At 51.4% G+C, this 27,762-nt stretch overlaps 3 protein-coding genes across 5 annotated transcripts; 2 read left to right on the forward strand and 1 right to left on the reverse strand.

Annotated features, from left to right (window-relative positions):
* The first annotated feature begins 1,395 nt into the window (after nucleotides 1-1,395).
* On the forward strand, nucleotides 1,396-3,152 carry LOC310885832 (feather keratin Cos2-3-like). Of its 2 annotated transcripts, XM_083809640.1 has the most exons (2): nucleotides 1,396-2,149; nucleotides 2,554-3,152. In XM_083809640.1, exons 1-2 carry the CDS (start codon nucleotides 1,882-1,884, stop codon nucleotides 2,859-2,861), a joined length of 576 nt encoding a protein of 191 aa, XP_083665766.1. In that variant the 5' UTR covers nucleotides 1,396-1,881; the 3' UTR covers nucleotides 2,862-3,152. The 2 variants fall into 2 exon arrangements, with proteins under 2 accessions (XP_083665766.1, XP_083665767.1); XM_083809641.1 differs by lacking the exon at nucleotides 1,396-2,149 and having other exon boundaries at nucleotides 2,283-3,152.
* Nucleotides 3,153-5,992: 2,840 nt separating this feature from the next.
* On the reverse strand, nucleotides 5,993-7,533 carry LOC310885782 (feather keratin Cos1-2-like). Its single transcript, XM_083809528.1, has 2 exons — nucleotides 7,115-7,533; nucleotides 5,993-6,742 (listed from the first exon to the last, which is right to left on the reverse strand). The coding sequence occupies exons 1-2, from the start codon at nucleotides 7,211-7,213 to the stop codon at nucleotides 6,407-6,409; spliced, it is 435 nt and encodes a 144-aa protein (XP_083665654.1). The 5' UTR covers nucleotides 7,214-7,533; the 3' UTR covers nucleotides 5,993-6,406.
* A 4,340-nt stretch (nucleotides 7,534-11,873) lies between these two features.
* LOC310885851 (feather keratin Cos2-3-like) lies at nucleotides 11,874-26,801 on the forward strand (the record flags this gene model as incomplete). 2 transcript variants are annotated; one of them, XM_083809654.1, is made up of 2 exons in its annotated part: nucleotides 11,874-12,259; nucleotides 26,475-26,801. In XM_083809654.1, the coding sequence occupies exons 1-2, from the start codon at nucleotides 12,161-12,163 to the stop codon at nucleotides 26,799-26,801; spliced, it is 426 nt and encodes a 141-aa protein (XP_083665780.1). In that variant the 5' UTR covers nucleotides 11,874-12,160. The 2 variants fall into 2 exon arrangements, with proteins under 2 accessions (XP_083665780.1, XP_083665781.1); XM_083809655.1 differs by lacking the exon at nucleotides 11,874-12,259 and adding an exon at nucleotides 25,765-26,092 and having other exon boundaries at nucleotides 26,494-26,801.
* Nucleotides 26,802-27,762: the final 961 nt, after the last annotated feature.

Below are 27,762 nucleotides of genomic sequence, written 5' to 3' on the forward strand. Positions count from 1 at the left end.
GCACTCAGACCATGCAGCTAATGGACCCTTGGTATCCTTCAAGGGTCTGTACTGGGACCGGTATTAGTTAATATCTTTCTTGGGGACATGGAGTGTGGCACTGAGTGGCACTCAGAAAGTTTGTTGATGATACCAATAGGTGCATTTGACACATTAGAGGGAAGGGATTCCATTCATGGAGACCTAGACAGGCTTGAGAAGTGGGCCCATGCGAGTCTCATGAGGTTCAACAAGGCCAAGTGCAAGGTCCTTCATGTGGATTAGGGCAATCCCAATCACAAATACAAACTGGGCTGAGAATGGGTTGAGAGGAGCCCTGAAGAGAAGGTCTTGGTGTATGTGTTTGATGAAAAATTCAACATGAGCTGGAAAAGTACAGTTAGAGCCCAGAAAGCTAACCGTAATCTCAGCTGCATTGAAAGAGGCGTGAGCAGCAGGTGAAGGGAGGTGATTCTCCCCCTCTACTTTGCTCCAGGAAGACACCAACTGGAGTGCTGCATTCAGCTCTGAGGCCCCCAGCATAAGAAAGACATAAACTTGTTAGAGCAGGTCCAAAGGAAGGCCACAAAGATGATCAGAGGGCTGGAGTACATCAAGGGGTAATAATTTTAAACTAAAAGAGAGTAGATTTAGATAAGTTAATAGGAAGAAATTGTTTACTATGAGGGTGATGATAGAGAGGAAGAGGTTGCCCAGAGAACTTGTGATTGCCCCATCCCTAGAAATATTCAAGGCCAGTTTAGGTGGGTTTTACATGGCAAGGTTTTGGTCGGAGGAGCTGGAAGAGGGTGGATGTGGGGAAGGTGTGACAATGAGCACACAGACTCCAATGCAAGTTGCAAGCAAAGGAAAAGAACTTTTTATTGTCTCTACCTCTGCTCTTCTATATCTGCCCTGAGATAGCACAATACCATGGAAACCTCCTAGTGACAGAATACAGCCTATGAGCACTTTGTTATTTTCTCACTGCCCAAGGTTAAGCAATCTCATGGTAGCGCTTATATTACAAAAACAACCTTTTGGTGTTCCCTGCTTCCTCCTAATCATCACGTTCCCAGGGCTTTCTGCTGACCAAAGCGATAAGACTTTGGTGGCTATCCAAGTTCGTATATGCCTCTGGCTCAAGAGAAGGTGGTTTTAGTTTGTTTCCTTTGTTTCTCACTTCTCTAGCTTGTTAGGCAATACATTTTCTTAATCTCACTATGTTGAGTCTCTTTTGTCCATAACAACAATTTTTGAGTGATTTCCCTGACCTTATCTCAAACCTTGAGCTCATTTCATTGTATTTTCTCCCCTTTCTCTTTGAGGAGGGCAAGTGAGAGAGCGGCTGTGGTGGTGTTCAGATGCAGAGCTAGGTAACACCACCTCAGCCACATTGGATGGGGTTCTGGGTAGTCTATTCCAGTGGAAAGTATTCATGCACATGGCAAGGGGGTTTGATCTAGATGACCTTTAAGGTTCCTTCCAAAGAACAACGTTATATGATTCTGCCATTCTGTGATTCTATGGCATCGTTTATGAACTTACAGACTGCACAGAGAAGGGCAGAGTCAAAAACAGAAAGAATGTTAATTCTGGAGAGCAGTGTAAATGGGGATAGGATCAAAAGCCAGTACAACAAATCACACGCTAGGGGATGTAACAAGGGACCATCAGAGTGAGATGAGGTGGAAAGGAAAAGGAAGGATGTCAAATATCTTCATGCATAGGAGCTCTTGGGCATTCTTCTGAGACTTGGTGGAACTTCCTCCTCAGAATACCACTTCAAACATCCCCGACAATGTCACCCAGACAGACATCACATGACTGCTCGGGACACATCCAGCACTTGAGATGAGTATTCTGCCCTCACAGATGCATTCCTGCCCTAGAAATCCTTGAATGTTTCATCCCAGCACTCTAAAGAAGCCTTCACTGGGGCATGGCCATGACCTAAAATCTGGAAATGAAAAGGCAGCAGTGCAGGAAACCAACACACAGCCCATATCATTTGTCGGGATGGTTTGCATTCAAGATGAGCTTGTCAGAAAAATTGTTACCTCTTGCAAGGGAGACTCTGGGTCTGTGGCAATGAAGTACCAGTATAAAAGGCAGCTCAGCTCCCTGTTCTCTCATCCAATTCTCTCACCTCCTCCTCCTTGGGAACCAGGTGAGTCTGAAGCCCTCTCTCCTCCTCTTCTGAACTAGAAGGGATCTTGCATCAATAGACATCACATCCAATGGTGGCTCAGTGCTATGGAGTCCAGTGACTTGGAGTTCCTTGCCATGGAAGAGGGGTGGATAGAGAAGTTCTGTGTAGAGAGAGGTTGGGAAAGGGGTCTGAGGCGGCTTTTGGTTTATGCACTATGAGAGAGTGTTCCTGGTCCAGGCTGCTCTTTGAAGGGCCCTGTCAGGACAAAGCAATGAAGACCACGTGCCTCCTGGCACAGCCTCCACCTCCACCCTCAGCAGTTGCCTTGGCTCATTTGTGATGGGGTTAATGGGCTGCTCCTCACCTACCCATGTACTCTGCTTCCTCTCTGCCCTCTTTCCCAGGTGCATCTCCAGCCCGAGACATGTCCTGCTACAACCAGTGCCTGCCATGCAGGCCCTGTGGCCCAACCCCGCTGGCCAGCAGCTGCAACGAGCCCTGCGTCAGGCAGTGCCAGAACTCCAACATCGTCATCCAGCCCTCTCCTGTGGTGGTGACCCTGCCCGGACCCATCCTCAGCTCCTTCCCGCAGAACACCGTTGTGGGATCCTCCACCTCTGCTGCCGTTGGCAGCATCCTCAGCTGTGATGGAGTCCCCATCACCTCTGGCTGCTGTGACCTCTCAGGCATTTCCAGCCGCTACTGTGGCAGAAGGTGCCTGCCCTGCTAAAACCACTGGTAATGGCTTTGGGGTTCTTCTCCCTGGAACTCACAACATTGTGGTGGAGAAAAGAGGAATCTTCAGGCCATTGCTTTCAGAATGACTGACCTTCCTCAGCTACTCTGGCAAACATTGGCAGGAGCAAGACCAGGATCTACCCTGAGATTTCTGAAAACATGGGCCATGCCTCTCCTTCCATCCCTCCATCTACCTCCTCTCTCTCTTTTCTTTGTGCTCTTCTTCTCCCTTGGGCTGTGGGGCTCCTCAGAGCCAGCCCTCCCACTGCGGGAACAGCAGACACATGCCCTGCATGAACTCCATCATGAACAAGGGACGCTGCCTCTATGTCGGTCTTGGTGATCCCCACACTGAGGGGCCTCTGCTTGGAGTGACCTGCTTTTCCTCTGTACACTCATTAAAGATTTCTGCATCCCAGCCTTGGCTGTAGATTTTTCTTCCCTCCATGTATGCCCACCTGAGCTGCCCAGGGAGGATGGCTTTGCCCTCGGTGGGTATAAGATGGGTGTTTGTGGAGCCCCTTCTGCACTCCCAGAAGAATGGCAATTTGCGACACACTGCAGAGGGTCCTCTCTTGGGCACTGCCCCTTGGAGCTGAAGAAGACATCCCTGGCTTTTGCAGAGAGATAGAGGGAGGGTAAGGGAAGGGAGAGGAGAGGAGAGGAGAGGAGAGGAGAGGAGAGGAGAGGAGAGGAGAGGAGAGGAGAGGAGAGGAGAGGAGAGGAGAGGAGAGGAGAGGAGAGGAGAGGAGAGGAGAGGAGAGGAGAGGAGAGGAGAGGAGAGGAGAGGAGAGGAGAGGAGAGGAGAGGAGAGGAGAGGAGAGGAGAGGAGAGGAGAGGAGAGGAGAGGAGAGGAGAGGAGAGGAGAGGGGAGGGGAGGGGAGGGGAGGGGAGGGGAGGGGAGGGGAGGGGAGGGGAGGGAAGGGGAGGGAAGGGGAGGGAAGGGGAGGGAAGGGGAGGGGAGGGGAGGGAAAGGAAGGGAAGGGAAGGGAAGGGAAGGGAAGGGAAGGGAAGGGAAGGGAAGGGAAGGGAAGGGAAGGGAAGGGAAGGGAAGGGAAGGGAAGGGAAGGGAAGGGAAGGGAAGGGAAGGGAAGGGAAGGGAAGGGAAGGGAAGGGAAGGGAAGGGAAGGGAAGGGAAGGGAAGGGAAGGGAAGGGAAGGGAAGGGAAGGGAAGGGAAGGGAAGGGAAGGGAAGGGAAGGGAAGGGAAGGGAAGGGAAGGGAAGGGAAGGGAAGGGAAGGGAAGGGAAGGGAAGGGAAGGGAAGGGAAGGGAAGGGAAGGGAAGGGAAGGGAAGGGAAGGGAAGGGAAGGGAAGGGAAGGGAAGGGAAGGGAAGGGAAGGGAAGGGAAGGGAAGGGAAGGGAAGGGAAGGGAAGGGAAGGGAATAATCACAGAACTGGAGAAGATGGATGCTATTTTGTTCAGGGAGATGTTGGCAATGGATGGGTATAGAGGAGGAAGCACGGCCCGAGGCACAACACAACCACAACCAAGTGAGAGTGAACAGACAGTGTCTTGTGTCTCTTCACGTCTGCTTCCAGAGGGCAACAAGGAACATCCTAGAGGAGCTCAAAAAGGACAGGAAAACTGGTGGTGCTCTTGTATTCAGGGAGCACAGCAGGCCAGAAGCCCTCAGCAGAGGCCAGCTGCATGACAGGTAGCAAGTCCCAGAAGAAGCTGTCAGTTACTATGTAGGGCCAGCACAGGATTGTCGAAGGGGGAGTGCCACTTGTGCCAAGGAGGCTAGCGTAAGCTCAGCCCACAGGCCTCCCACCAAATAGGCAGACCTTCCCTCCCATGGCACTGGAATACCCCAGTGGATGGTAGACGGCCACATCTACCTGGGCCACGAGTGTGAAGAGGAGATCCCAGTTTAGGCCCACTAGTAGAGGAAAAGGAACCAGACCACACAGCTAGAGAACAAAGTTATCCTCACTGCAGAGAAGGCACCTAAAAGCATAAGAGGCATCCTGACCAAGACATGGCACATGTCAGTGAAGGGGAAGTTGCCAAAGACAAACTACATGGGAGAGTGCAAGTCCTGGTGGGGCATCACCATCACAAGTGTATTCCCAGTCTGGATTAAGAGGTAGATGTCTGAGAACAGTATGATAGAATCATAGAACCATAGAATATCTTGGGTTGCAAGGAACCTTAAAGATCATCGAGTTCCAGCCCCCCTGCCATGGGCAGGGATGCCACCTGCTCAATCAGGTTGTCCAGGGCAATCTGGTCTTGAACACCTCCACGGACTGGGCATACACACCTTCTCTGCACATGCTGTTCTAGTGCCTCAACAACCTCTGTGTTCCCCCCTAACATCTAACCTAAATCTGTCTTATTTTAGTTTAAAACCATTCCCCCTAGTCCTATCATTACCTGATGTACTAGAAGTTGCTCTCCATCTTTTTATAAGGCCCCTTTAAGTATTAAAAATCTGCAATCAGGTCTCTCTGGAGCCTTCTCTTCTGCAGACTGAACATCCCCATCTCTCTCAGACTTTCTTTGTAGGAGAGGTGCTCCAGCCCTCCAGTCATTTTGTGGCTCTCCTCAGGACCTACTCTAACAGGTCCTCATTCTTCTTGTGCTGGAGACCCCAGACCCGGCTGCAGCACTCCAAGTGGGACCTCACAAGGTCATAGCAGAGGGGGACAATCACCTCCATCGACCTGCTGGCCACTCCTCTTGATACAGCCCAGGATGCAGTTGCCATTCTGGGTTACAAGTACGCTTCTTGTCCACCAGAACCCCCAAGTCCATCTCTGCAGGGCTGCTCTCAATGAGTTCACCCATTCTGTGCCCATGCCTGGGATTGCCCCAAGCCACGTGCAGCACCTTGCGGTTGGACTTCTTGAACCTCATGTGGTTCACATGGACCCACTTCTCAAGCTTCTCCAGGTCCCTTGGGACGGTATCCCTTCCTTCTGCTGTACCAACTGCATTGCTCAGCTTCATGTCATAAAAAGACATGAAACAGAACCAGTCTGTAGGCAGACACCTGAAGGACACCAAAATTCCCACCAAAGCAATAGCTTTCTCCCTTGGCCATCTCTTTGCAGATGGAAAGACCAGATAGGGACTCACTCAGGGATGCTGCAAACATTTATTGAATCTCAGGAGGGAAAAGAGGTAACTACAAGAAGAGGCCCTGAGAGTGGAGATCAGCAAGAACTGCCAAAATCTGTTCAGATTTTCCTATGGCAGACCTGCCACAGGGTATCCATCTAACTGGACCCACAAGTGGAGAGAGGCTTGCAGGTCACACCAGGTTGGTTTCTGGGGGCCTCACAGAGAGCTTGGAGGGGAGCAGAGGGCAAAAAGGAAAAGAGAGAAAAGGAGTGAGTGAGTGGAAAACAAAAAAGGTAGACATTGGCCATGTTGACAGAGAACCCAGGCTGTCCCCTTCCTGTCTGTCTTTACAGGACAAGTCAGAGATGGTCAGCTCCTCTTAAAACAGGAGCACGAAGTTCTGTTGTTCTTCTTTCCAGCAGCATGTTCTGAGTTCCTGGGGTCCTGGTCTGGGGCACTGTCCGGCATCTTTAGCAGGGGCGGCACCTGCTGCCACAGTAGCGGCTGGCAATACAGGAGAGGTCACAGCAGCCAGAGGTGATGGGGACTCCGTCACAGCTGAGGATGCTGCCAACAGCAGCGGAGGTGGAGGATCCCACAACAGTGTTCTGCGGGAAGGAGCTGAGGATGGGTCCGGGCAGGGTCACCACCACAGGGGAGGGCTGGATGACGATGGTGGAGTTCTGGCACTGCCTGACGCAGGGCTCGTTGCAGCTGCTGGCCAGTGGAGTCGGGCCACAGGGCTGGCACGGCAGGCAGGGCCGGCACTGGTCGTAGCAGGACATGTCTGGGGGCAGGAGGTTCACCTGGGAGAGAGGGCAGGGAGGAAGCTTAACATGGGCATGCATGAGGAGCAGCCTGTCACCACACCCTAACAGAACCAAGGCACAGGCCATGCTGTGAGCTGGAGGCTGTGCAGGGATGTGTGAGGGCTTCTTGGCCTCATCCTGCCAGAGCCCAAAAGGAGACACCGGAGACTATCTGGCTACAGACTAGGCCCTAGTCCAGAAGCAATCTCAATTGCATCCCTCTGTGCATCCCTCTGTGAGAAACCTGCTTCCCTCCTCCACAACCAGAAGCCCCAAAATTTGGCATAGAACAGAGCTGATTGTAGCTGAGAAGTCCATGGAGATGAGACCTGGGATAATGAGGAGGACAAGAAGGGGCTTCACACTCACCTGGTTCCCAAGGAGGAGAAGGCCAGAGAAGTGGATGAGGGAGCATGGAGCTGGGCTGGCTTTTATAGTGGACCTTAGCCGCCCCATGTCCAGAGACATCCCTTGAAGCAGTGATTATTTCCTGACAAGCTCCACTTGGATGCAAAACATCCCAGCTAATGATATGGGCTGTGTATTTCCTTCCTGTGATGATGTTTTCCATTTCCTGCTTATGCTGTTTCCCAGTTATGTCGCCTTTTGAGTGGCAGGTAGGGAGGCCCAAGTATTCCCAGGCAACACACGTCAGTGTGGGCAGAAGACTCAGCTCACGTGCTGGAAGAGTCCAGTAAAGGCAAATGATGTCAGCCTGGGTGACTCCTTAGGAGCTTTTTGGAGCCCTTTTTGCGATGGGTGTCCCAGCTCCTACCTGTGACCCTAACCCACTTAATGCTGTCCTCAGGGAAAACCTGCTGGCCTGTTTTGCCTCCTCCTGCTCTGACCCAGGGATGTCTGTATGGGGGGAGAGGTTGTTCAGGGCCCTTTCTGGATCTCAAAAGAAAGGCCCAACAGGAAATTGTCTGTTTTATTTAGCAGGAATAAGAAGAGGAACGTAGACAGTGAGTAAGTCTTTCATGTGCAGGTGACCCGGCTTTTGTACAGCATCAGACAGAACTATGTGGATTTTTTCCAACACACACAGTGCAGATCCTGTCCTTAAAGAGTTCCTTCTTCACGCCATGCCTGGATGCCTTTCATTTTTGTTTAAAAAAAAAATAAAAAAAACCATACACCTTCTCCTTATATGATGGAAGCTTATTTGTGACATGACACTGACCAGTGCTCAGTAGGGGCACTCCATCAGATTCCCTTACCGCTGCTACTCAGGCTAACCAAACTGAGTGGTGCAGTGGATAAAACAGAAGGAAGGGATGCCATCGAAAGGGATCTAGAGAAGCTTTAGAAGTGGGCCCATGTGAACCAAATGCGGTTCAGCAAGTACAACTGCAACTCCACCATCGTCATCCAGCCCTCTCCCGTGGTGGTGACCCTGCTCGGCCCCATCCTCAGCTCCTTCCCGCAGAACACTGTTTTGCCATCCTCCACCTCTGCTGCCGTTGGCAGCATCCTCAGTCTGAGAAATTTGGAATATGTGATAGAAAATTAATTGCCAAGATTTTAAAGAGATATGATGGAAAGCAATGACTGAATTCCCCAGCTTTCTGGCATACTGTGGGGCTGTGGAACCAGGTCTCCTGCATTTCAGCCAAGCCTTAATAGTGAGGAGGGGCTGCTCCTGGGAGGTCTCTCACTGAGGTTTATTTTGAGATATAATGCCAAGGCCAGACTGGGATGGTGTTGCACATCCTAGATGTCCCAGGGCTCTTAGGGTGTCAGTGGTGTTTTTTTGAAGCCATCTGCCCCAGACCCAGTGTCACCACCTCCCTTATCCTCATCTCTCCAGGCATGCCCTCCTCCCCCAGTAGCTGCAGACCCTGACTAAGGGCCCTCTGAAAATAAGGGCTATTTCATCCGCAGAGAGCTTGCTGAGTCTCAAGGAATTGTCTTTTCACCTAGGTCAGGAGCCAGGACAGCCTCACACAAACAGATGTTCCCCAGAGAGCTGCTGGGAGGTGCTGGGGACGGACTTGGTCTAGGCTCGGGGCTCTCCAGAGTGAGACACAAGCACTCCATCCCTGAACACATGTCCACAGACTACCAGGGGGTGACACTGCACCAGCACCTGGCACCACCACACAGAGATGACACAGGTCCTGGGACCAGCTGGACATATGCCCAGGGTCAGGTGAATTATGTGCACACAGGTGCACTAGCACATACCAAGAATGCATACACATTGCACACACAGATCCATGAACACATGCAAACATGCATGTGCATGCGTGCACACACAGTTCCATAGATGTCCTGACAAATGCAGGTGCAAATACTGTGTGCACAGGAACACGAGGCCACGCATGTGTGCCCAGTCTGCATGTGCAGACATGAGGTACATGCGTGCACTCAGTGCCTCTGATGGATTCACAAGGGCTTTGCCCCACACACAAGTGCACACACATTGCCAACAGGGTGGGGGCAGAGGCCAAGAGGAGCTGACAGAGAAGATGTTGGGGACTTTCTGGCAGGGCAGGGCTGTGGCGCTCTGAGCAGGACAAGGCTCCAGAGGAGAGGACAGCACAGTGTGGGGATGCGCAGGGACTGCCCAGAGAGAGGAGTCCAAGGATGTCAACTCATTTCTCCAGGGGCCAGCTTTAGGAGGAAGCAATCAGACACCCTGCAGTGCAGGAAGCCTACCTGGAAGCCCTCCCCAACGCAATGTTGAGGGCGAAACCACCCCGTGGCCCTTGTCATTAGCTGGGATGTTTTCCATTCATCATGAGCACCCTAGAAAATTATCACTTCCGTGGAGGCTACCTCTGGGGCTGGGACAGTGCAAGACCACCAGAAAAGCTAGCCAGGCTTCTTGACATCCTCTTCCACTTCTCTAACCTCCTTTATCTTTTGAGTCTGGTGAGTCTGAAGCCTTTTCCCCACATCCTTTTCTAGTAATACTGATACCTGTTGTGATGGTTTCTGGCGATGGTTCTCATGAGAGAGGGATTGGGAAAGTTGTGACTCAGAGACTGTATGGACTTCGCTGAGGTGGATTTTTCATCTAAGAAAGTGGCAGAAAGCTTTTTCATCCTAGCCACTCATTTTTGGATTGTATCTGGATGAATTTATTTTGCTCATGACATGTCCCCATGCACTGCTTCCTCCTTGCCCTCTCTCCCAGCTGCGCCTCCAGCCCCAACACGTCCTGCTACAACCAGTGGCTGCCATGTTGGTCCTGCAGCCTGACCCCCCTGGCCAGCAGCTGCAACGAGCCTTGCGTCAGGCAGTGCCAGAACTCCACCATTGTCATCCAGCTCTCTCTTGTGGTAGTGACCCTGCCAAGCACCATCCTCAGCTCCTTCCCGCAGAACACCGTTGTGGGATCCTCCACCTTCACTGTCGTTGGCAGCATCTACAGTTGTATTGGAGTCCCCATCACCTTCGAGTACTGTGACCTCTAGGGCATTTCCAGCTGCTGCTGTGGCAGAAAGTGCTGCCCCTGCTAAAGCCGCTGGTGACACACTACACAAGGAACCCTGGAAACCCAGAAGGTGGTGCCGGATTGAGGACAGAGCTTCTAGCCAATGATGTGTGAGAGGCTGAGCATCCAGTGTCCCCCTTCCAAAGGAGTGCAGGTGGGGCTCTCTGAAAACACGGCCAAAGCCTAACTTCTATGTCTTCTGCTCTCTCCACTCTCTTCCCTCCCTTCTGTTCTAGGCTGTTAAGACCTCCATACCCAGCCTGGGGCTTCCGCTGGTCGCTCTCCCTCTGTGGGACAGGCACATGTATGTCCTGTGGGATCTCCACCGTGGTGGAGACTTCTGGCACCTCGTGGTGCTGCCTGCACTGACAGCCTCCTCTAAAATTGACCTCATTTCCCTCATCTGAATCATTAAATTTTTCTGCATCCCACAGTCTCACTCAACATGATCCTTTTGGGGTGGTGTACTGTGCACAGTACTGTGCACATTGCCTTGTTTCTTTCATGGTGTTCCAGAAGATTTTGGCTCCATCTGACACTTCATCCTCCATTCAAGTATCAGAAGCATTGAAAAGCCCTTCCATACCCTTCTGTTTTGAAGACTGAAGACCGGTTCTCTCTGCCTCTCCTCATGGCTCATGTTGCAGAATAACAGAATTTACACATCTGGAAGGGGCCTTTGAGTTCACCTGGCACAACGCCCTGATCATGCAGGGCCAGCAGGGTGCCCTGGGCCACATTCAGAAGGCTTTTGAAAATCTCCAAGGATGGAGACTCTTCAGCCTGTCAGGACAAACTTTTGCAGGGCTTGGTCAACCATACAGTGAAAAAATATTTCCTAATGCTCAGACAGAGCCTGCGGTGTTTCTCAGAATCACAGAATGTTAGGCGTTGGAAGGGACCTTGAAAGATCATCTAGTCCAATTCCCCCGCAGGAGCAGAAACACCTAGCTTCGGTCACACAGGAATGCGTCCAGGCAGATTTTGAATGTGTCCAGAGAAGAAGACTCCACAACCCCCCTGGGCAGCCTGTTCCAGTGTTCTGTCAACCTCACCGTGAAGAAGTTTCTTCTCGTATTTAAGCGTATTTATTTCTATGTTTCAGCTTGCATTTGGTTCACATGGGCCCACTTCTAAAGCTTCTCTAGATCCCTTTCGATGGCATCCCTTCCTTCTGTTTAATCCACTGCACCACTCAGTTTGGTTAGCCTGAGTAGCAGCGGTAAGGGAATCTGATGGAGTGCCCCTACTGAGCACTGGTCAGTGTCATGTCACAAATAAGCTTCCATCATATAAGGAGAAGATGTATGGTTTTTTTTATTTTTTTTTAAACAAAAATGAAAGGCATCCAGGCATGGCGTGAAGAAGGAACTCTTTAAGGACAGGATCTGCACTGTGTGTGTTGGAAAAAATCCACATAGTTCTGTCTGATGCTGTACAAAAGCCGGGTCACCTGCACATGAAAGACTTACTCACTGTCTACGTTCCTCTTCTTATTCCTGCTAAATAAAACAGACAATTTCCTGTTGGGCCTTTCTTTTGAGATCCAGAAAGGGCCCTGAACAACCTCTCCCCCCATACAGACATCCCTGGGTCAGAGCAGGAGGAGGCAAAACAGGCCAGCAGGTTTTCCCTGAGGACAGCATTAAGTGGGTTAGGGTCACAGGTAGGAGCTGGGACACCCATCGCAAAAAGGGCTCCAAAAAGCTCCTAAGGAGTCACCCAGGCTGACATCATTTGCCTTTACTGGACTCTTCCAGCACGTGAGCTGAGTCTTCTGCCCACACTGACGTGTGTTGCCTGGGAATACTTGGGCCTCCCTACCTGCCACTCAAAAGGCGACATAACTGGGAAACAGCATAAGCAGGAAATGGAAAACATCATCACAGGAAGGAAATACACAGCCCATATCATTAGCTGGGATGTTTTGCATCCAAGTGGAGCTTGTCAGGAAATAATCACTGCTTCAAGGGATGTCTCTGGACATGGGGCGGCTAAGGTCCACTATAAAAGCCAGCCCAGCTCCATGCTCCCTCATCCACTTCTCTGGCCTTCTCCTCCTTGGGAACCAGGTGAGTGTGAAGCCCCTTCTTGTCCTCCTCATTATCCCAGGTCTCATCTCCATGGACTTCTCAGCTACAATCAGCTCTGTTCTATGCCAAATTTTGGGGCTTCTGGTTGTGGAGGAGGGAAGCAGGTTTCTCACAGAGGGATGCACAGAGGGATGCAATTGAGATTGCTTCTGGACTAGGGCCTAGTCTGTAGCCAGATAGTCTCCGGTGTCTCCTTTTGGGCTCTGGCAGGATGAGGCCAAGAAGCCCTCACACATCCCTGCACAGCCTCCAGCTCACAGCATGGCCTGTGCCTTGGTTCTGTTAGGGTGTGGTGACAGGCTGCTCCTCATGCATCCCCATGTTAAGCTTCCTCCCTGCCCTCTCTCCCAGGTGGACCTCCTGCCCCCAGACATGTCCTGCTACGACCAGTGCCGGCCGTGCCAGCCCTGCGGCCCGACCCCACTGGCCAGCAGCTGCAACGAGCCCTGCGTCAGGCAGTGCCAGAACTCCACCATCGTCATTGAGCCCTCTCCTGTGGTGGTGACCCTGCCCGGCCCCATCCTCAGCTCCTTCCCGCAGAACACCGTTGTGGGATCCTCCACCTCCGCTGCTGTTGGCAGCATCCTCAGCTGTGACGGAGTCCCCATCAACTCTGGCTGCTGTGACCTCTCCTGTATTGCCAGCCGCTACTGTGGCAGCAGGTGCCGCCCCTGCTAAAGATGCCAGACAGTGCCCCAGACCAGGACCCCAGGAACTCAGAACATGCTGCTGGAAAGAAGAACAACAGAACTTCGTGCTCCTGTTTTAAGAGGAGCTGACCATCTCTGACTTGTCCTGTAAAGACAGACAGGAAGGGGACAGCCTGGGTTCTCTGTCAACATGGCCAATGTCTACCTTTTTTGTTTTCCACTCACTCACTCCTTTTCTCTCTTTTCCTTTTTGCCCTCTGCTCCCCTCCAAGCTCTCTGTGAGGCCCCCAGAAACCAACCTGGTGTGACCTGCAAGCCTCTCTCCACTTGTGGGTCCAGTTAGATGGATACCCTGTGGCAGGTCTGCCATAGGAAAATCTGAACAGATTTTGGCAGTTCTTGCTGATCTCCACTCTCAGGGCCTCTTCTTGTAGTTACCTCTTTTCCCTCCTGAGATTCAATAAATGTTTGCAGCATCCCTGAGTGAGTCCCTATCTGGTCTTTCCATCTGCAAAGAGATGGCCAAGGGAGAAAGCTATTGCTTTGGTGGGAATTTTGGTGTCCTTCAGGTGTCTGCCTACAGACTGGTTCTGTTTCATGTCTTTTTATGACATGAAGCTGAGCAATGCAGTTGGTACAGCAGAAGGAAGGGATACCGTCCCAAGGGACCTGGAGAAGCTTGAGAAGTGGGTCCATGTGAACCACATGAGGTTCAAGAAGTCCAACCGCAAGGTGCTGCACGTGGCTTGGGGCAATCCCAGGCATGGGCACAGAATGGGTGAACTCATTGAGAGCAGCCCTGCAGAGATGGACTTGGGGGTTCTGGTGGACAAGAAGCGTACTTGTAACCCAGAATGGCAACTGCATCCTGGGCTGTATCAAGAGGAGTGGCCAGCAGGTCGATGGAGGTGATTGTCCCCCTCTGCTATGACCTTGTGAGGTCCCACTTGGAGTGCTGCAGCCGGGTCTGGGGTCTCCAGCACAAGAAGAATGAGGACCTGTTAGAGTAGGTCCTGAGGAGAGCCACAAAATGACTGGAGGGCTGGAGCACCTCTCCTACAAAGAAAGTCTGAGAGAGATGGGGATGTTCAGTCTGCAGAAGAGAAGGCTCCAGAGAGACCTGATTGCAGATTTTTAATACTTAAAGGGGCCTTATAAAAAGATGGAGAGCAACTTCTAGTACATCAGGTAATGATAGGACTAGGGGGAATGGTTTTAAACTAAAATAAGACAGATTTAGGTTAGATGTTAGGGGGGAACACAGAGGTTGTTGAGGCACTAGAACAGCATGTGCAGAGAAGGTGTGTATGCCCAGTCCGTGGAGGTGTTCAAGACCAGATTGCCCTGGACAACCTGATTGAGCAGGTGGCATCCCTGCCCATGGCAGGGGGGCTGGAACTCGATGATCTTTAAGGTTCCTTGCAACCCAAGATATTCTATGGTTCTATGATTCTATCATACTGTTCTCAGACATCTACCTCTTAATCCAGACTGGGAATACACTTGTGATGGTGATGCCCCACCAGCACTTGCACTCTCCCATGTAGTTTGTCTTTGGCAACTTCCCCTTCACTGACATGTGCCATGTCTTGGTCAGGATGCCTCTTATGCTTTTAGGTGCCTTCTCTGCAGTGAGGATAACTTTGTTCTCTAGCTGTGTGGTCTGGTTCCTTTTCCTCTACTAGTGGGCCTAAACTGGGATCTCCTCTTCACACTCGTGGCCCAGGTAGATGTGGCCGTCTACCATCCACTGGGGTATTCCAGTGCCATGGGAGGGAAGGTCTGCCTGTTTGGTGGGAGGCCTGTGGGCTGAGCTTACGCTAGCCTCCTTGGCACAAGTGGCACTCCCCCTTCGATAATCCTGTGCTGGCCCTACATAGTAACTGACAGCTTCTTCTGGGACTTGCTACCTGTCATGCAGCTGGCCTCTGCTGAGGGCTTCTGGCCTGCTGTGCTCCCTGAATACAAGAGCACCACCAGTTTTCCTGTCCTTTTTGAGCTCCTCTAGGATGTTCCTTGTTGCCCTCTGGAAGCAGACGTGAAGAGACACAAGACACTGTCTGCTCACTCTCACTTGGTTGTGGTTGTGTTGTGCCTCGGGCCGTGCTTCCTCCTCTATACCCATCCATTGCCAACATCTCCCTGAACAAAATAGCATCCATCTTCTCCAGTTCTGTGATTATTCCACTCCCTTCCCTTCCCTTCCCTTCCCTTCCCTTCCCTTCCCTTCCCTTCCCTTCCCTTCCCTTCCCTTCCCTTCCCTTCCCTTCCCTTCCCTTCCCTTCCCTTCCCTTCCCTTCCCTTCCCTTCCCTTCCCTTCCCTTCCCTTCCCTTCCCTTCCCTTCCCTTCCCTTCCCTTCCCTTCCCTTCCCTTCCCTTCCCTTCCCTTCCCTTCCCTTCCCTTCCCTTCCCTTCCCTTCCCTTCCCTTCCCTTCCCTTCCCTTCCCTTCCCTTCCCTTCCCTTCCCTTCCCTTCCCTTCCCTTCCCTTCCCTTCCCTTCCCTTCCCTTCCCCTCCCCTCCCCTCCCCTCCCCTCCCCTCCCCTCCCCTCCCCTTCCCCTCCCCTCCCCTCCCCTCCCCTCCCCTCTCCTCTCCTCTCCTCTCCTCTCCTCTCCTCTCCTCTCCTCTCCTCTCCTCTCCTCTCCTCTCCTCTCCTCTCCTCTCCTCTCCTCTCCTCTCCTCTCCTCTCCTCTCCTCTCCTCTCCTCTCCTCTCCTCTCCTCTCCCTTCCCTTACCCTCCCTCTATCTCTCTGCAAAAGCCAGGGATGTCTTCTTCAGCTCCAAGGGGCAGTGCCCAAGAGAGGACCCTCTGCAGTGTGTCGCAAATTGCCATTCTTCTGGGAGTGCAGAAGGGGCTCCACAAACACCCATCTTATACCCACCGATTGCAAAGCCATCCTCCCTGGGCAGCTCAGGTGGGCATACATGGAGGGAAGAAAAATCTACAGCCAAGGCTGGGATGCAGAAATCTTTAATGAGTGTACAGAGGAAAAGCAGGTCACTCCAAGCAGAGGCCCCTCAGTGTGGGGATCACCAAGACCGACATAGAGGCAGCGTCCCTTGTTCATGATGGAGTTCATGCAGGGCATGTGTCTGCTGTTCCCGCAGTGGGAGGGCTGGCTCTGAAGAGCCCCACAGCCCAAGGGAGAAGAAGAGCACAAAGAAAAAAGAGAGAGGAGGTAGATGGAGGGATGGAAGGAGAGGCATGGCCCATGTTTTCAGAAATCTCAGGGTAGATCCTGGTCTTGCTCCTGCCAATGTTTGCCAGAGTAGCTGAGGAAGGTCGGTCATTCTGAAAGCAATGGCCTGAAGATTCCTCTTTTCTCCACCACAATGTTGTGAGTTCCAGGGAGAAGAACCCCAAGGCCATGACCAGTGGCTTTAGCAGGGGAGACACCTGGCTCCCCTTCAGCCAGTTCACAGTCTACCTCACTACCCGATCATCCAGACCACACTTCCTAAGTTTAGCTGTGAGGATGCTGTGGGAGACTGTCCGATGCTTTACAATCGAGATAGAGCATGTCCACCGCTTCACCATCATCTATCCACCCGGTTATGTCTTCATAAAGGCTATCAATTGGTCAAGCATGAATTCCCCTTGCTGAAGCCATGTTGACTGCCCCTAATGAGAATGTTAGGGATTGAAAGGGACCTTGAAAGATCGTTTAGTCCAATTCCCCTGCCAGAGCAGGAACACCTAGATCACATCACAAAGAAATGCGTCCAGTTGGCCTTTGAATGTGTCCAGAGAAGGAGACCCCACAACTCCCCTGGGCAGCCTGTTCCAGTGTTCTGTCAACCTCACCGTGAAGAAGTTTCTTCTCGTATTTAAGCGTATTTAAGCATATTTATTTCTATGTTTCAGCTTGCACACATTGCCCCTTGTCCTATCATTAGATGTCACTGAGAAGAGTCTGGCTCCACCCTCCTGACACTCACCCTGACTCTCTGTTCTTTGCTGATGAAAGTGGCTGCTGCTCTCCCTTTCGCAGGCTGGGCCAGTAGCAAGCCTGAGCATGTATCCGTGGAAGGCACAGACATGGAGACACACACAGGACACTAATATAGCTGCTCATACAGACTGCAGCCACAGGCGGGGCATTGCCTCTAACAACACCCAAAAGAACGCCACCGGTACTCATCAAAACCTTGCCTACAGAGAGCCAAGCCCCGTTCCTTCTCTCTGTCTGGTCAGGATTGAAGATCCCTGCTGGAAACATACACCCAAGATAATGCAGAATTGAGGACAGAGCTTCTAGCCAATGATGTGTGAGAGGCTGAGCATCCAGTGTCCCCCTTCCAAACAAGTGCAGGTGGGGCTCTCTGAAAATGTGGCCAAAGCCTAACTTCCATGTCTTCTGCTCTCTCCACTCTCTTCCCTCCTTTCTGTTCTTCTAGGCTGTTAAGACCTCCATACCCAGCCTGGGGCTTCCGCTGGTCGCTCTCCCTCTGTGGGACAGGCACATGTATGTCCTGTGGGATCTCTACCATTGGTGATGCACACAGACTTCTGACACTTCCTTGTGCTACCTGCCACCTCTGACAGTCTCCTCTAGAAATGATCTCATTTCCCTCTTCACAGTCATTAAAGTTTTCTGCATCTCACCTCATGTTGCAAGTTAAGAAAGGCATTAGTGTGCAGGGGAATATGGTGAGCACAGGAGGGGCCTTTCAGACTCCCAGAGGAATATGGAACACATTGCAGTGGGGACATTTCAGGCACTGTCCCTTGGAGCTACAGTGGTGGACAAAGTTACAGGGATCTGTCTAATGTACAAGAAAACCATGGAACCTCTCCTGTGCCCCTCCCCACTTGGGGATCCCTTGTTCCTTGGAGGCTGGAGGAATATGGTTCTTTCTGAAGTTGTATGCCAGCACCGTTATGTCCTCTCAAAATGCCCACTGAGGGAAGGTCCACGCTGCCAGAGCTCTGGGGAAAAGTCAGAGGACAAAGAAGTTTTTTGCATGGGACTTCCAGAATCCAGTGAGTCTCTGTCCCATTGCTTCCTGCCCATGGTATGGAGCAGAGCCCACAGATCGCCAGAGTGAGGGACTGTGCCTATGTCTGGGGTGGGGAGGGGTGTGGGTGAGGTGTTCTGCAGCTGGTGCTGTTCATGGAGGCATTTCCCTTGGGAAGCCTCCTCTGTGCTCAGGGAAGAAAGGACACAAAAACCCCTTGGGGAATAAAGCAGCACTCCAGACACTGTTGGTTCCAGGGAGACTGAGCAGGTACAGGACATGTGGTACCAAGAGTGCCAGTCCATAATACCAGGCAAGAACAGGAAGGAAGGCACTGTTCCTGCAGAGGTGTTCAATGTCCCCAGAGACTCCGTGGGGAGATGATCCCAGGGAGTTGATCAGACCCCTTCTGAGACAAGGCTGAGGCTGATACTGCCTTCCTTGAGAGCACAGAGGAAAAGAGGGCCTATGGCTGCCCCCTGCTGGGAGCTGCCTGCACTGAGCTCTTCTTTCTCTGGGTTGCTTTGCTTCTTGCTCTTGCAAGCAGAGAGAAGAGCTTCCTTGAGTCTGAGGACATCAAAACACCATATTCAGCATGGTTTGTGAGACAGACGAACCTTTATCAGCACATCCTCATTTCTTCTGCTTGGCCTCGACATTTGCTGCCTGCAGGACACCTAGCTTCTCCCAGACATGCAATCCTATACTGCTGTGGGAGCTGGTCACTACAAAACTGCTCTCTGCGCAAGAGCTGGGGATGATCATATTCCCCCAGCTCCCCTAAGGAGACGTCAACAAACTCAGTGGGCTGTAAGTCTTCATTTATCTCTTGCTCTGATTGCTTACTGTGATGAACATGGAGAGCTCTTGGGCCTTTGGCTATCAGGGATATTCTATGTGTTTAGTTCTGTCCCTCAGGCACAGACTTTGGACATGAACTGGCTGAAAGTCAGGAGATAATGAAATGGCTCAGAAGAAAATCCATTTTATTTACTGACTTGTTGAAGGGAGAAAAGAACCCTGCAAATCTGTGTCAAAACTTGTTCTAGGAGTCTCTGGGCTGGGCTGGCCAGGACTTGAAGAAAGGTGCTTTATCATGGGTTTTCAGGAATTTACTCAATCTGGGATCAAGGGGCTGAGAACAAGCCCCTGCAGGAATCCTGGTTTCCAGCAAGATCTTCCCTATTCAGGTACCGCAGAAAGGGAAGAAAAGCAGAGCACTGCAGTCCTGGTCAGCCAGTCAGGGTCAACACTCTCTGCTCAGCCACAGACACCAGCCCCTTTGGGAACGGCGATCTGGCTGGCAGATATCAGGGTGAACAGGGGAAGCAGCACAGACAGGGAAGAACTGAGGGCCCCATCCTAGAGCTCTGCCTTGCACAGACACATCCCCTCCCTTCCCAGGGTTATTGCTCAACCAGGGTACCTCTCTGCACCAGGGTGTCATGCACAGCACAGAGGTACAAGGCGCTGTCAGAGAGCTTGACTTCCTTCAGCTGCAGAACACTGTATTTCCCCGTGATGTTCAGCTCTGTGGTGAAACGGACGTTCTGCTTGGTGCCTGCTATTGCTTGATTTGAAATCAGCTGAGGGCCTTGGCCCTTCTTCTGCTGGTACCAAAGCAAGCCATTAAAGTAGGAGGTCTCGTATGTGCAAGTGGTCTGGAAGGCATTTCCCTGCTCTGTGGTGACTTGTCCTTCTTGCTGGGTGACAGACACCTGCCCCATGATTTCTGGAAGAAAGAGAAGGTCAGCAGCTCTGCAGGGAAGTCTCCAGGCAGGCAAACAGGAGTGGATTCAAACCTGTGGGGGATAAGGCTCCCTGTCCTTTGCTGGGCTGAAAGGTCCTGAGGCCCGGGCACAGCAGGGTGTTTTGGGGGCAGAGCTCAGAGCTCCCTGGCCAGAGCGGATCCTGAGGAGAGCTGTGCTGTGTGCCAGCTCCTCCTGCCTGCTCTCCTTCTGCCCAGAGGACCAGGGCACTGCCTGTCACCCACATACACAGCACCCTCCAGCCATTTGAGGTGCTTATGCAGCTACTGGGAAAAGGTTCAACCAGGGATGACATCCCTGTCATCTCAGGGGGTTCTGAGACCAACCAGTATACACAGGCTAGCTGAGTCATGGCAGGAGGGAGCCCTGACTGTGCAGACAAGCAGGAGGACATTGGAGGCCACAGCAGGAACATGTCAGGCAGAAGACAGACTGGACACCCTGGTAATGTCCATGGGAGGAGAGCTTTAATGTCCCTATACCCACTTGGACAGGATCTTGCTTCTTACTGTAGTAAAGGGAGAAATGTGGGACTGCAAAGACAGCTGAAATCTCCTCTGGTGGTCCAGAAGAGAGAGGCAGAGAGAAATGGACTGAAAGAATAAGAAAATTAGGAGAGGGACCTCAAGTCTCTCTTCTACATCTTCTCTTTTCATTTCAAAGAATAACATCATCTTGAGAGAAGGGGTGCAGAGCCAGAAATGGGAGCCAACATTTACCAGCATTTCCCTTTGAATCAAGAATTGTTCCCCACATAAACGTGGTAAGGTTAATGAGGGCTTCCTGAGGAAAGAAGATTTATGCCTTGATTAAAAGCCAGCACTTACCCAGCAGTTGCCCCAGGAAGGCAGTGAGGACGAGATACCCGCGGTGCATGCTGAGACCGACCCTCCTGTTTGCTGAGGGAGAGAGAGTCAGAAAAGCACCTCCCAGCCCCGAGAGAACAGAGCTGCCGGAAATGACTCTGCTGGGGAACAAGGGGAGATGCAGCGATGAGAAATGTTCTGGTCTGATTGTGCCTTAAATGCTCCCTGGGGTTTCTCCCTCCTCCAGCAGGAGCTACCATTGAAGATTTTCACAGTCAGGAACCCTGCTGTGCAGCAGCCCAGGGGCTGTGGCCGTGTCCATTTCTGTTAGGAAAACTTAGCATTTGCAAGAGGAATGGGGCTCCAGTGGGATGTGGGATGCCACAAGCCCGGGGGACACAAAGACAACCTATTCCATAGGGGAAGGTGTGGGGAGTCAGCAGGGAAAAGGTTGTTGGATCAGTGGGTTCCCAGCATCTGAAAGGGCATAACTTGCCTGGGCTATTCCCTTTTCCTTTTGGTGTTATCTCCAACTAATGGTATTTTAATCGGAATTGGAGGGCACTCTTACTGGCCTTCATCTACATTCATGATCCACCCTCATGAATAATAAAAAAGAGAGGCACCATAAATTATAATTTCTAGTTAGAATTTTTCATGTTCCAGACATTGCCTTGTGTTCTTTCGTGGTGTTCCAGAAGAGTTTGGCTCCATCTGGTTCTTTGTCCTGCAGTCAAGTATCAGAAGCTCAGAAAGCTCTTCCTTAACTTTCTCTTTTGAAGGCTGAAGAAGACTGTTTCTCTCTGCCTCTCCTCATGGCTCACATTGATGTATAACACAAATTTCACATCTGGAAGGAGCCTCTGCAGTTCACCTGACTCAATGTCCTGATCACGCAGGGCCAGCAGGCTGCTGTGGGCTAAGTCCAGAAGGCTTTTGAAAATCTCCCAGGATGAAGACTCTACAGCCTGGTGGGGCCATCTCCTCCAAGGTGTGGTCAACCATCCAGTGAAAAAAATATTTTCTAATGCTCAGAAAGAGCCTTCTGTGTTTCATTTTGTGGCCAGTGCTTCTTGTCCTGGCACTCATCTCCACAGAGGGGAGCCTGACTCCATCTTCTTTTTGCTGTCCCTTCAGTTATTCCTATGCATGAAGAGATCCACCTGAGCCTTCTGTTCTTCAGGCTGAGCAGTCCCAGCTTTCTCAGCCTTTCCTCAGAGGAGAGATTCTCCAGTCCCTCAGTCATAACTGTGGCCTTCATTGTCTCTCTCCAGGATGTCTTTGACTTTCCTGTCCTGGGGAGCCAAGACGCATACAGAAATGAGAGCCAGCATTTAGACACTCTACACCCAGAATGGCCTCTCCAGTGCTGAATCAAGAGGAATGATCACCTCCCTCAACCTGCTGGCAACACTGCTAATGCAGCTGAGGACACCATTAGCCCTCTTGCAGACAGGACACAGTGTTGGTTCATGCTCAGCTTGGTGTCCACCACAACCCCCAGGGCTTTTTTTGCCAAGCTGCTCTCTAGACTGTCAGCATGTTCTGCACCATCTTGGTGGCTGTTGACAGGATGCTAGGGAAGTTGCTGCCTCTGGCAGGCACCAGAGTGTTGGGACTCTGGTTCTAGACTGCTTAGAGCACCCGGAGACCCTCAGAACTCTCTGTTCTTTGCTGATGAAAGTGGCTGCTGCTCTCCCTTTTGCAGGCTGGGCCAGTAGCAAGCCTGAGCATGTATCCGAGGAAGGCACACACATGGAGACACACACAAGACATTAATATAGCTGCTCATACAGACTGCAGCCACAGGCGGGGCATTGCCTCTAACAACACCCAAAAGAACACCACCGGTACTCATCAAAACCTTGCCTACAGAGAGCCAAGCCCCGTTCCTTCTCTCTGTCTGGTCAGGATTGAAGATCCCTGCTGGAAACACACACCCTCACCTACTAGATGTGCAAGCACACCCTTGTTCATGCATTCCATCTCTTGGGAGGAACAAGTTAAAAGGAAATGAATGGCAAGGAAGATGGGATGAGAGCGGCAGATTGTCAAGGAGGATTGCAAATGCACTCAAATGACCTTGCAGCTGGGGGTGCGCAAAGTCTGGAGAGTAGTAACGTAGGAAACATTGCAGCACTGGCCCTCAGCCCATCTCATGACCCTGCCTGGAGCCTGACTCCTCCTACCCAGCATGTGGTCCCCCTCCTTTCCTCTGGTGAGGCCAGTCTGATGCTTGCTTTCCCAAGGGACGCGTGCCATCACCCATTCATCTCGCAAGCATCCCCACCCTCACAGGGATCTCTCAGAGATTACCATAGGTTCTCAGCCTGCCCAATCTCCATGCCTGGGCCCTGGGCTCCCTTAGCCACCTCTGACTCAGACTTTACAGACAGCTTTTCCTCTCATTCACCAGCTAGTCCATCTTGAAATATGCTAAGAAATGGCACAGATACACCCCCACATATCATGTTAAAGTCACTAAGTGTTGTGGTTTAACTGGTGGGCGGCTAAGTACTGTGAGATGTACGCTCACTGCCCCCCTGCTATGGTGAGGGGAGAAAGCTGGAAAAAAGAAGTGCAAGAGCTCATGGGTTGAGATAAGGACAGTTCAATAAGAAGAAAAGGCAGAAATAAAAATAATAAAAGAAAACAACCATCAAACTAGTGACGCACAGTGTGATTGCTCACCAAAAGCCAAGCAATGCCCAGCCATTCCCTGAGCAATGGCAGCATCCTCATCCAACTCCCCCAGGCTTCATTAATGAGTAGAACATTATGTGGTATGGGATATCCTTTTGTCCAGTTTGGGTCTGCTGTCTTTGATACCAGTTGATCATTAATTCTGTTTTCTCTGAAAAAGGTAAAATATGTACTTTGAGGACAGGGCAAGATGACCCAGGCCTTGGAGATGTCAAAAGGATGATTAACTGAGGAACTGCTAATCAGGAAGGCCATGATGTTGACATTCTTGAGGGAAAACATTTTGATGTGTTTCCTTGAATACATCATCAGTCAACGTAATCTGAATAGATGGCTGAAAAACAAAGATCAGGAGTATTCCAATGTGAACTCTCTGTGTACTATCCTCATTATAAGAGTAAATATCATATCCCTAATCTGGGAGATCCCACCCTAACAAGGGACCCTTCCTCTCTGAAGATGTGCAGAACGATTCTGACATGGCAGCACTATGCTAATTAAGGAAGCAATCAGAGGCAATGGGATTGTACAAGCACGTAAATGCACTGAGAAGGTGTTGTATAAAAGTAGTGAGGAAAGTTTTAAGGGGTGCCAGCTTTGTGGGAAATCACTGGGTACCCTGACTTGCACAATTCCAAAATAAACAATCTCTTGAACCTTCTGTGTGTATTGGCTCATTGCACACCAGATAATTGATCTGGAATTTTAACCTGCTTGTGCCCCCTCCCAGCTTCTTATGCAGTTCCGGCCTCCTTGGTGGGAGTCTGGTATGAGAAGATGAAAAGTCCTTGACTTAGTATAACCAGTGTACTGCAAAAGCTAAAATGTCTGTGTCTTTGGATGAGAATTCCCTTTTCAGCCTTAGGTTTTCTTGGTGTCACTATCTCCTGGCAAACCAGCACCCAGGTACTGATAACCCTGATGGGCTTAATCACCCTGTCAGTAGGTGCTCCACACACCCTCATGATGACTCAGCACTGGGGGCTTGATAACACTGGTGTCCTTTCTCACCACAACAATGGGTGTCTTCACACACTGGGGCCAGTGAACAGGAGAGACAAGGGGGCAGGGGTGCACATTAACAGCCCCCTTCCACATTATGGATATTTGCCTTACTGTTGGTTATGCTAACCACACTGCCAGGCATCAGGAGCAGGGGCTGCCACTCACACCTGGCTCACCACAAGCCCCACGTGTCCTTGCTGGGCAGGCTCAGCTCAGAGCTCCATGCAAACTGTGACGAGAGGGAGCTGCTCCTCACAGCACAAGCACCTTCCTGTATAAAGCTGCTTGCTGCAGGCACCAGCGTGGGCTCAGTGCACACAGGTAGACAGCGCTGTCCTGGAGCTTGGCATCTTGCACATGGAAAAGCACGAGAGTCCTCTATGGAGAGCACAGAGAAGAACGTCCTGGAATGCACATGAGGCTTGGACCTGCTCACCTGCAGCAAGAATTGAGTGGACTGGGTCAGGCACTGCTGGTGCCAGAAGACGCAGGGAGCAGAGCTGCTGGTAGAGAAATTGCAGTGCAGAGTTGTGTTGTGTCCCACCTGGATGGTGGTTTCTTGTGCAAACTAACACAGAGTCCTTCTATGCATGACCTGCAAAGCCAGAACAGCATTTCAGCACTGCTTGAAGGTGTATCTGTTCTACCCCTCTCTCTCCTGTGTCTCTCATTTCACCAACTTGCTCACTGTCTCCACTCTCCATCTCCCTTTTCAGGGGCTGTGAAATGCTGAGCTAAATACACATGCACTCTTCTTTCTGCAGATGCTATTCATTTCCCATACCCAAGTCTGTCATACCCGTGCTTTTTAGCAGTACCTCAGCAAGATTTGAGTCTATTTACTCTCTCTCTCCCTCAGCTGTATTAAGAGTTTGTCTCTCTTCCTGCAGCACAAGAGATGAGCCATTCCTGCCCTACCATCTTTCTATGTCTAACGTAGACCTGTTAGAGTGGGTCCAGAGGAGGGCCTCAAAGATGATCAGAGGGCTGGAGTATGTCAAGGGGTAATGGTTATAAACTAAACGAAAGTAGATTTTAATTAGTTATTAGGAAGAAAATCTTTACAATGAGGGTGGTGATACAGAGGAACGGGTTGTGCAGAGAACTTGTGGATGCCCCATCCTGAAAATTTTCAAGGCTACATTGGATGGGGCTCTTGGCAGACTGTTCCAGTGGAAAGTATCCATGCCCATGGCAGGGAGGTTGAACTCAATGAACTTTAACTTCAATGTCCCTTCCAAACAAAGCCATTCTATGATTCTGCTGTTCTGCGATTCTATGGCACTGTTAGTGAGCTCACAGACTGCACCGAGAGACATGGAGTCAAAAGGAGAAAGAATATTTTTTCATGGACTGCAGTGCTAATGTGGATGAGGGTAAAAGCCAGTAGAACAAATCACACACCCGGGGAGGCAACAAGGGACCATCAGAGTGAGATGAGGTAGAAAGGAAAAGGAAGGATGTGGCACTTCCTCATGCATAGCCATACTTCAGAATCCAACTTCAGCTTGTGGGAGCTTCCTCCTCAGAATACCACTTCAAACATCCCCAACAATGTCACCCAGACAGACGTCACATGACTGCTCGGGACACATCCAGCACTTAAAATGAGTCTTCTGCTATCACAGATGCATTCCTGCCTTAGAAATACTTGGGCTGTTCATCCCAGCACTCCAAAGAAGTCATCATTGGGGAATGGCCATGGCCTAAATCTGAAAATGAAAAGGCAGCAGTGCAGCAAACCAACACACAGCCCATATCATTTGCTGGGATGGTTTGCATTCAAGATGAGCTTCTCAGAAAATTGTTACCTCTGCCAAGGGTGCCCCTGGGCCTGCGGCAATGAAGGACCAGTATAAAGAGCAGCCCAGCTCCCTGCTCTCCCATCCAGTTCTCTCACCTCCTCCTCCTTGGGAACCAGGTGAGTCTGAAGCCCTCTCTCCTCCTCTTCCAAAGTGGAAGGGATCTTGCATCAATAGACATCTCATCTGATGGTGGTTCAGTGCTATGCTGGGCCTTGGAGTTCCTTGCCATGGGAGAGGGGTGGATACAGAAACTCTGTGTAGACAGAGGCTGGGACATGGGGCTGAGGCGGCTTTTGGTTTATGTACTATGCAAGAGTGTTCCTGGGCCAGGCTGCTCTTTGAAGGGCCCTGTCAGGACAAAGCGATGAAGACCATGTGCCTCCTGGCACAGCCTCCACCTCCACCCTCAGCCGTTGCCTTGGCTCTTTTGTGATGGGGTAACCAGGCTGGTAAATCACCTGCCCATGTGCTCTACTTCCTCCCTGTCCTCTTTCCCAGGTGCATCTCCTGCCCCCAGACATGTCCTGCTACGACCAGTGCCTGCCATGCAGGCCCTGTGGCCCGACTCCACTGGCCAGCAGCTGCAACGAGCCCTGCGTCAGGCAGTGCCAGAACTCCACCGTCGTCATTGAGCCCTCTCCCGTGGTGGTGACCCTGCCCGGCCCCATCCTCAGCTCCTTCCCGCAGAACACCGTTGTGGGATCCTCCACCTCTGCTGCTGTTGGCAGCATCCTCAGCTGTGACGGAGTCCCCATCAACTCCGGCTGCTGTGACCTTTCAGGCATTTCCAGCCGCTACTGTGGCAGAAGGTGCCTGCCGTGCTAAAGAAGCCAGTGGCCATGGCCCTGGGGTTCTTCTCTCCGGGATTACGAACATGGTGCTACACAAAGGAGGAATCTTCAGGCCATTGCTTGCAGAATGTCTGACTTTTCTCAGCTCCTCTGGCACATGCTGGCAGGAAGGGGCCAGCCTGCCCTTTCTGAAAATATGGCCCATGCCTCTCCTTCCATCCCTCCAGCTACCTCCTTCTCTCTCTTTTCTTTGTTCTCTTCTTCTCAGAAGACGGGTCTCAGCTCAGAGTGACCTGCTTTTCCTCTGTACACTCATTAAAGATTTTTGTATCTCAGCCTTGGCTGTAGATGTTTCTTACGTCCGTGTATGTCTTCCTGAGCTGTTGTGGGAGAATGGCTTTGCCCTTGGTGGGTATAAGATGGGTGTTTACGGAGCCCCTTCCCGACTCCCAGAAGAATGGGTGGTTGCAACACACTGCAGAGGGTTCTCTCCTGGGCACTGAACCCTGGAGAAGAAGGAAACATCCATGGCTTTTGCAGACAGGGAGAGACAGAGGAAGGAAAGGGAGGGGACAGGGGAGAGAAGGGGAGTAGAAACGGGGAGGGGGAGGGGGAGAAGAGGGGGAGGGGAGGGAGGGGACAGGATGGGAGGCATCACAGAACTGGAGAAGATGGATGCAACTTTTTTGAGGGAGACACTGGCAATGGGATTGGTACAGAGGAGGGAGGATGGTCCCAGGCACAACACAACCACAGCCAAGTAAGAGTGAGTGGAGAGTATCTTGTGTCTCCTCACATGTCTACTTCCACAGGGCAACAAGTAACACCCTCAGGAGCTCAAGGAGGACAGGAAGTGCACTGGAAAACCGATGGTGCTTTTGTAGTCAAGGAGCACAGCAGTGCAGAAGCTCTCACCACAGGCTAGCAGTGTGATGGGTAGCAAGCCCCTGAAGAAGCTCTCAGTGACCGTGTAGGACCAGTGCAGGGCAATCGAA

Source organism: Anser anser (genome assembly GCF_964211835.1).
Source record: "Anser anser genome assembly, chromosome: 23".
Classification (NCBI taxonomy): Eukaryota; Metazoa; Chordata; class Aves; order Anseriformes; family Anatidae; genus Anser; species Anser anser.

Coding starts and splice junctions, on each gene's coding strand:
- LOC310885782 (XM_083809528.1), bottom strand. CDS start 7,213: ATGTCTCTGGACATGGGGCGGCTAAGGTCCACTATAAAAGCCAGCCCA. Junction 6,743..7,114: donor TTCTCCTCCTTGGGAACCAG/GTGAGTGTGAAG, acceptor CCTCTCTCCCAG/GTGAACCTCCTGCCCCCAGA.
- LOC310885832 (XM_083809640.1), top strand. CDS start 1,882: ATGTTTCATCCCAGCACTCTAAAGAAGCCTTCACTGGGGCATGGCCAT. Junction 2,150..2,553: donor TCCTCCTCCTTGGGAACCAG/GTGAGTCTGAAG, acceptor CTCCAGCCCGAG/ACATGTCCTGCTACAACCAG.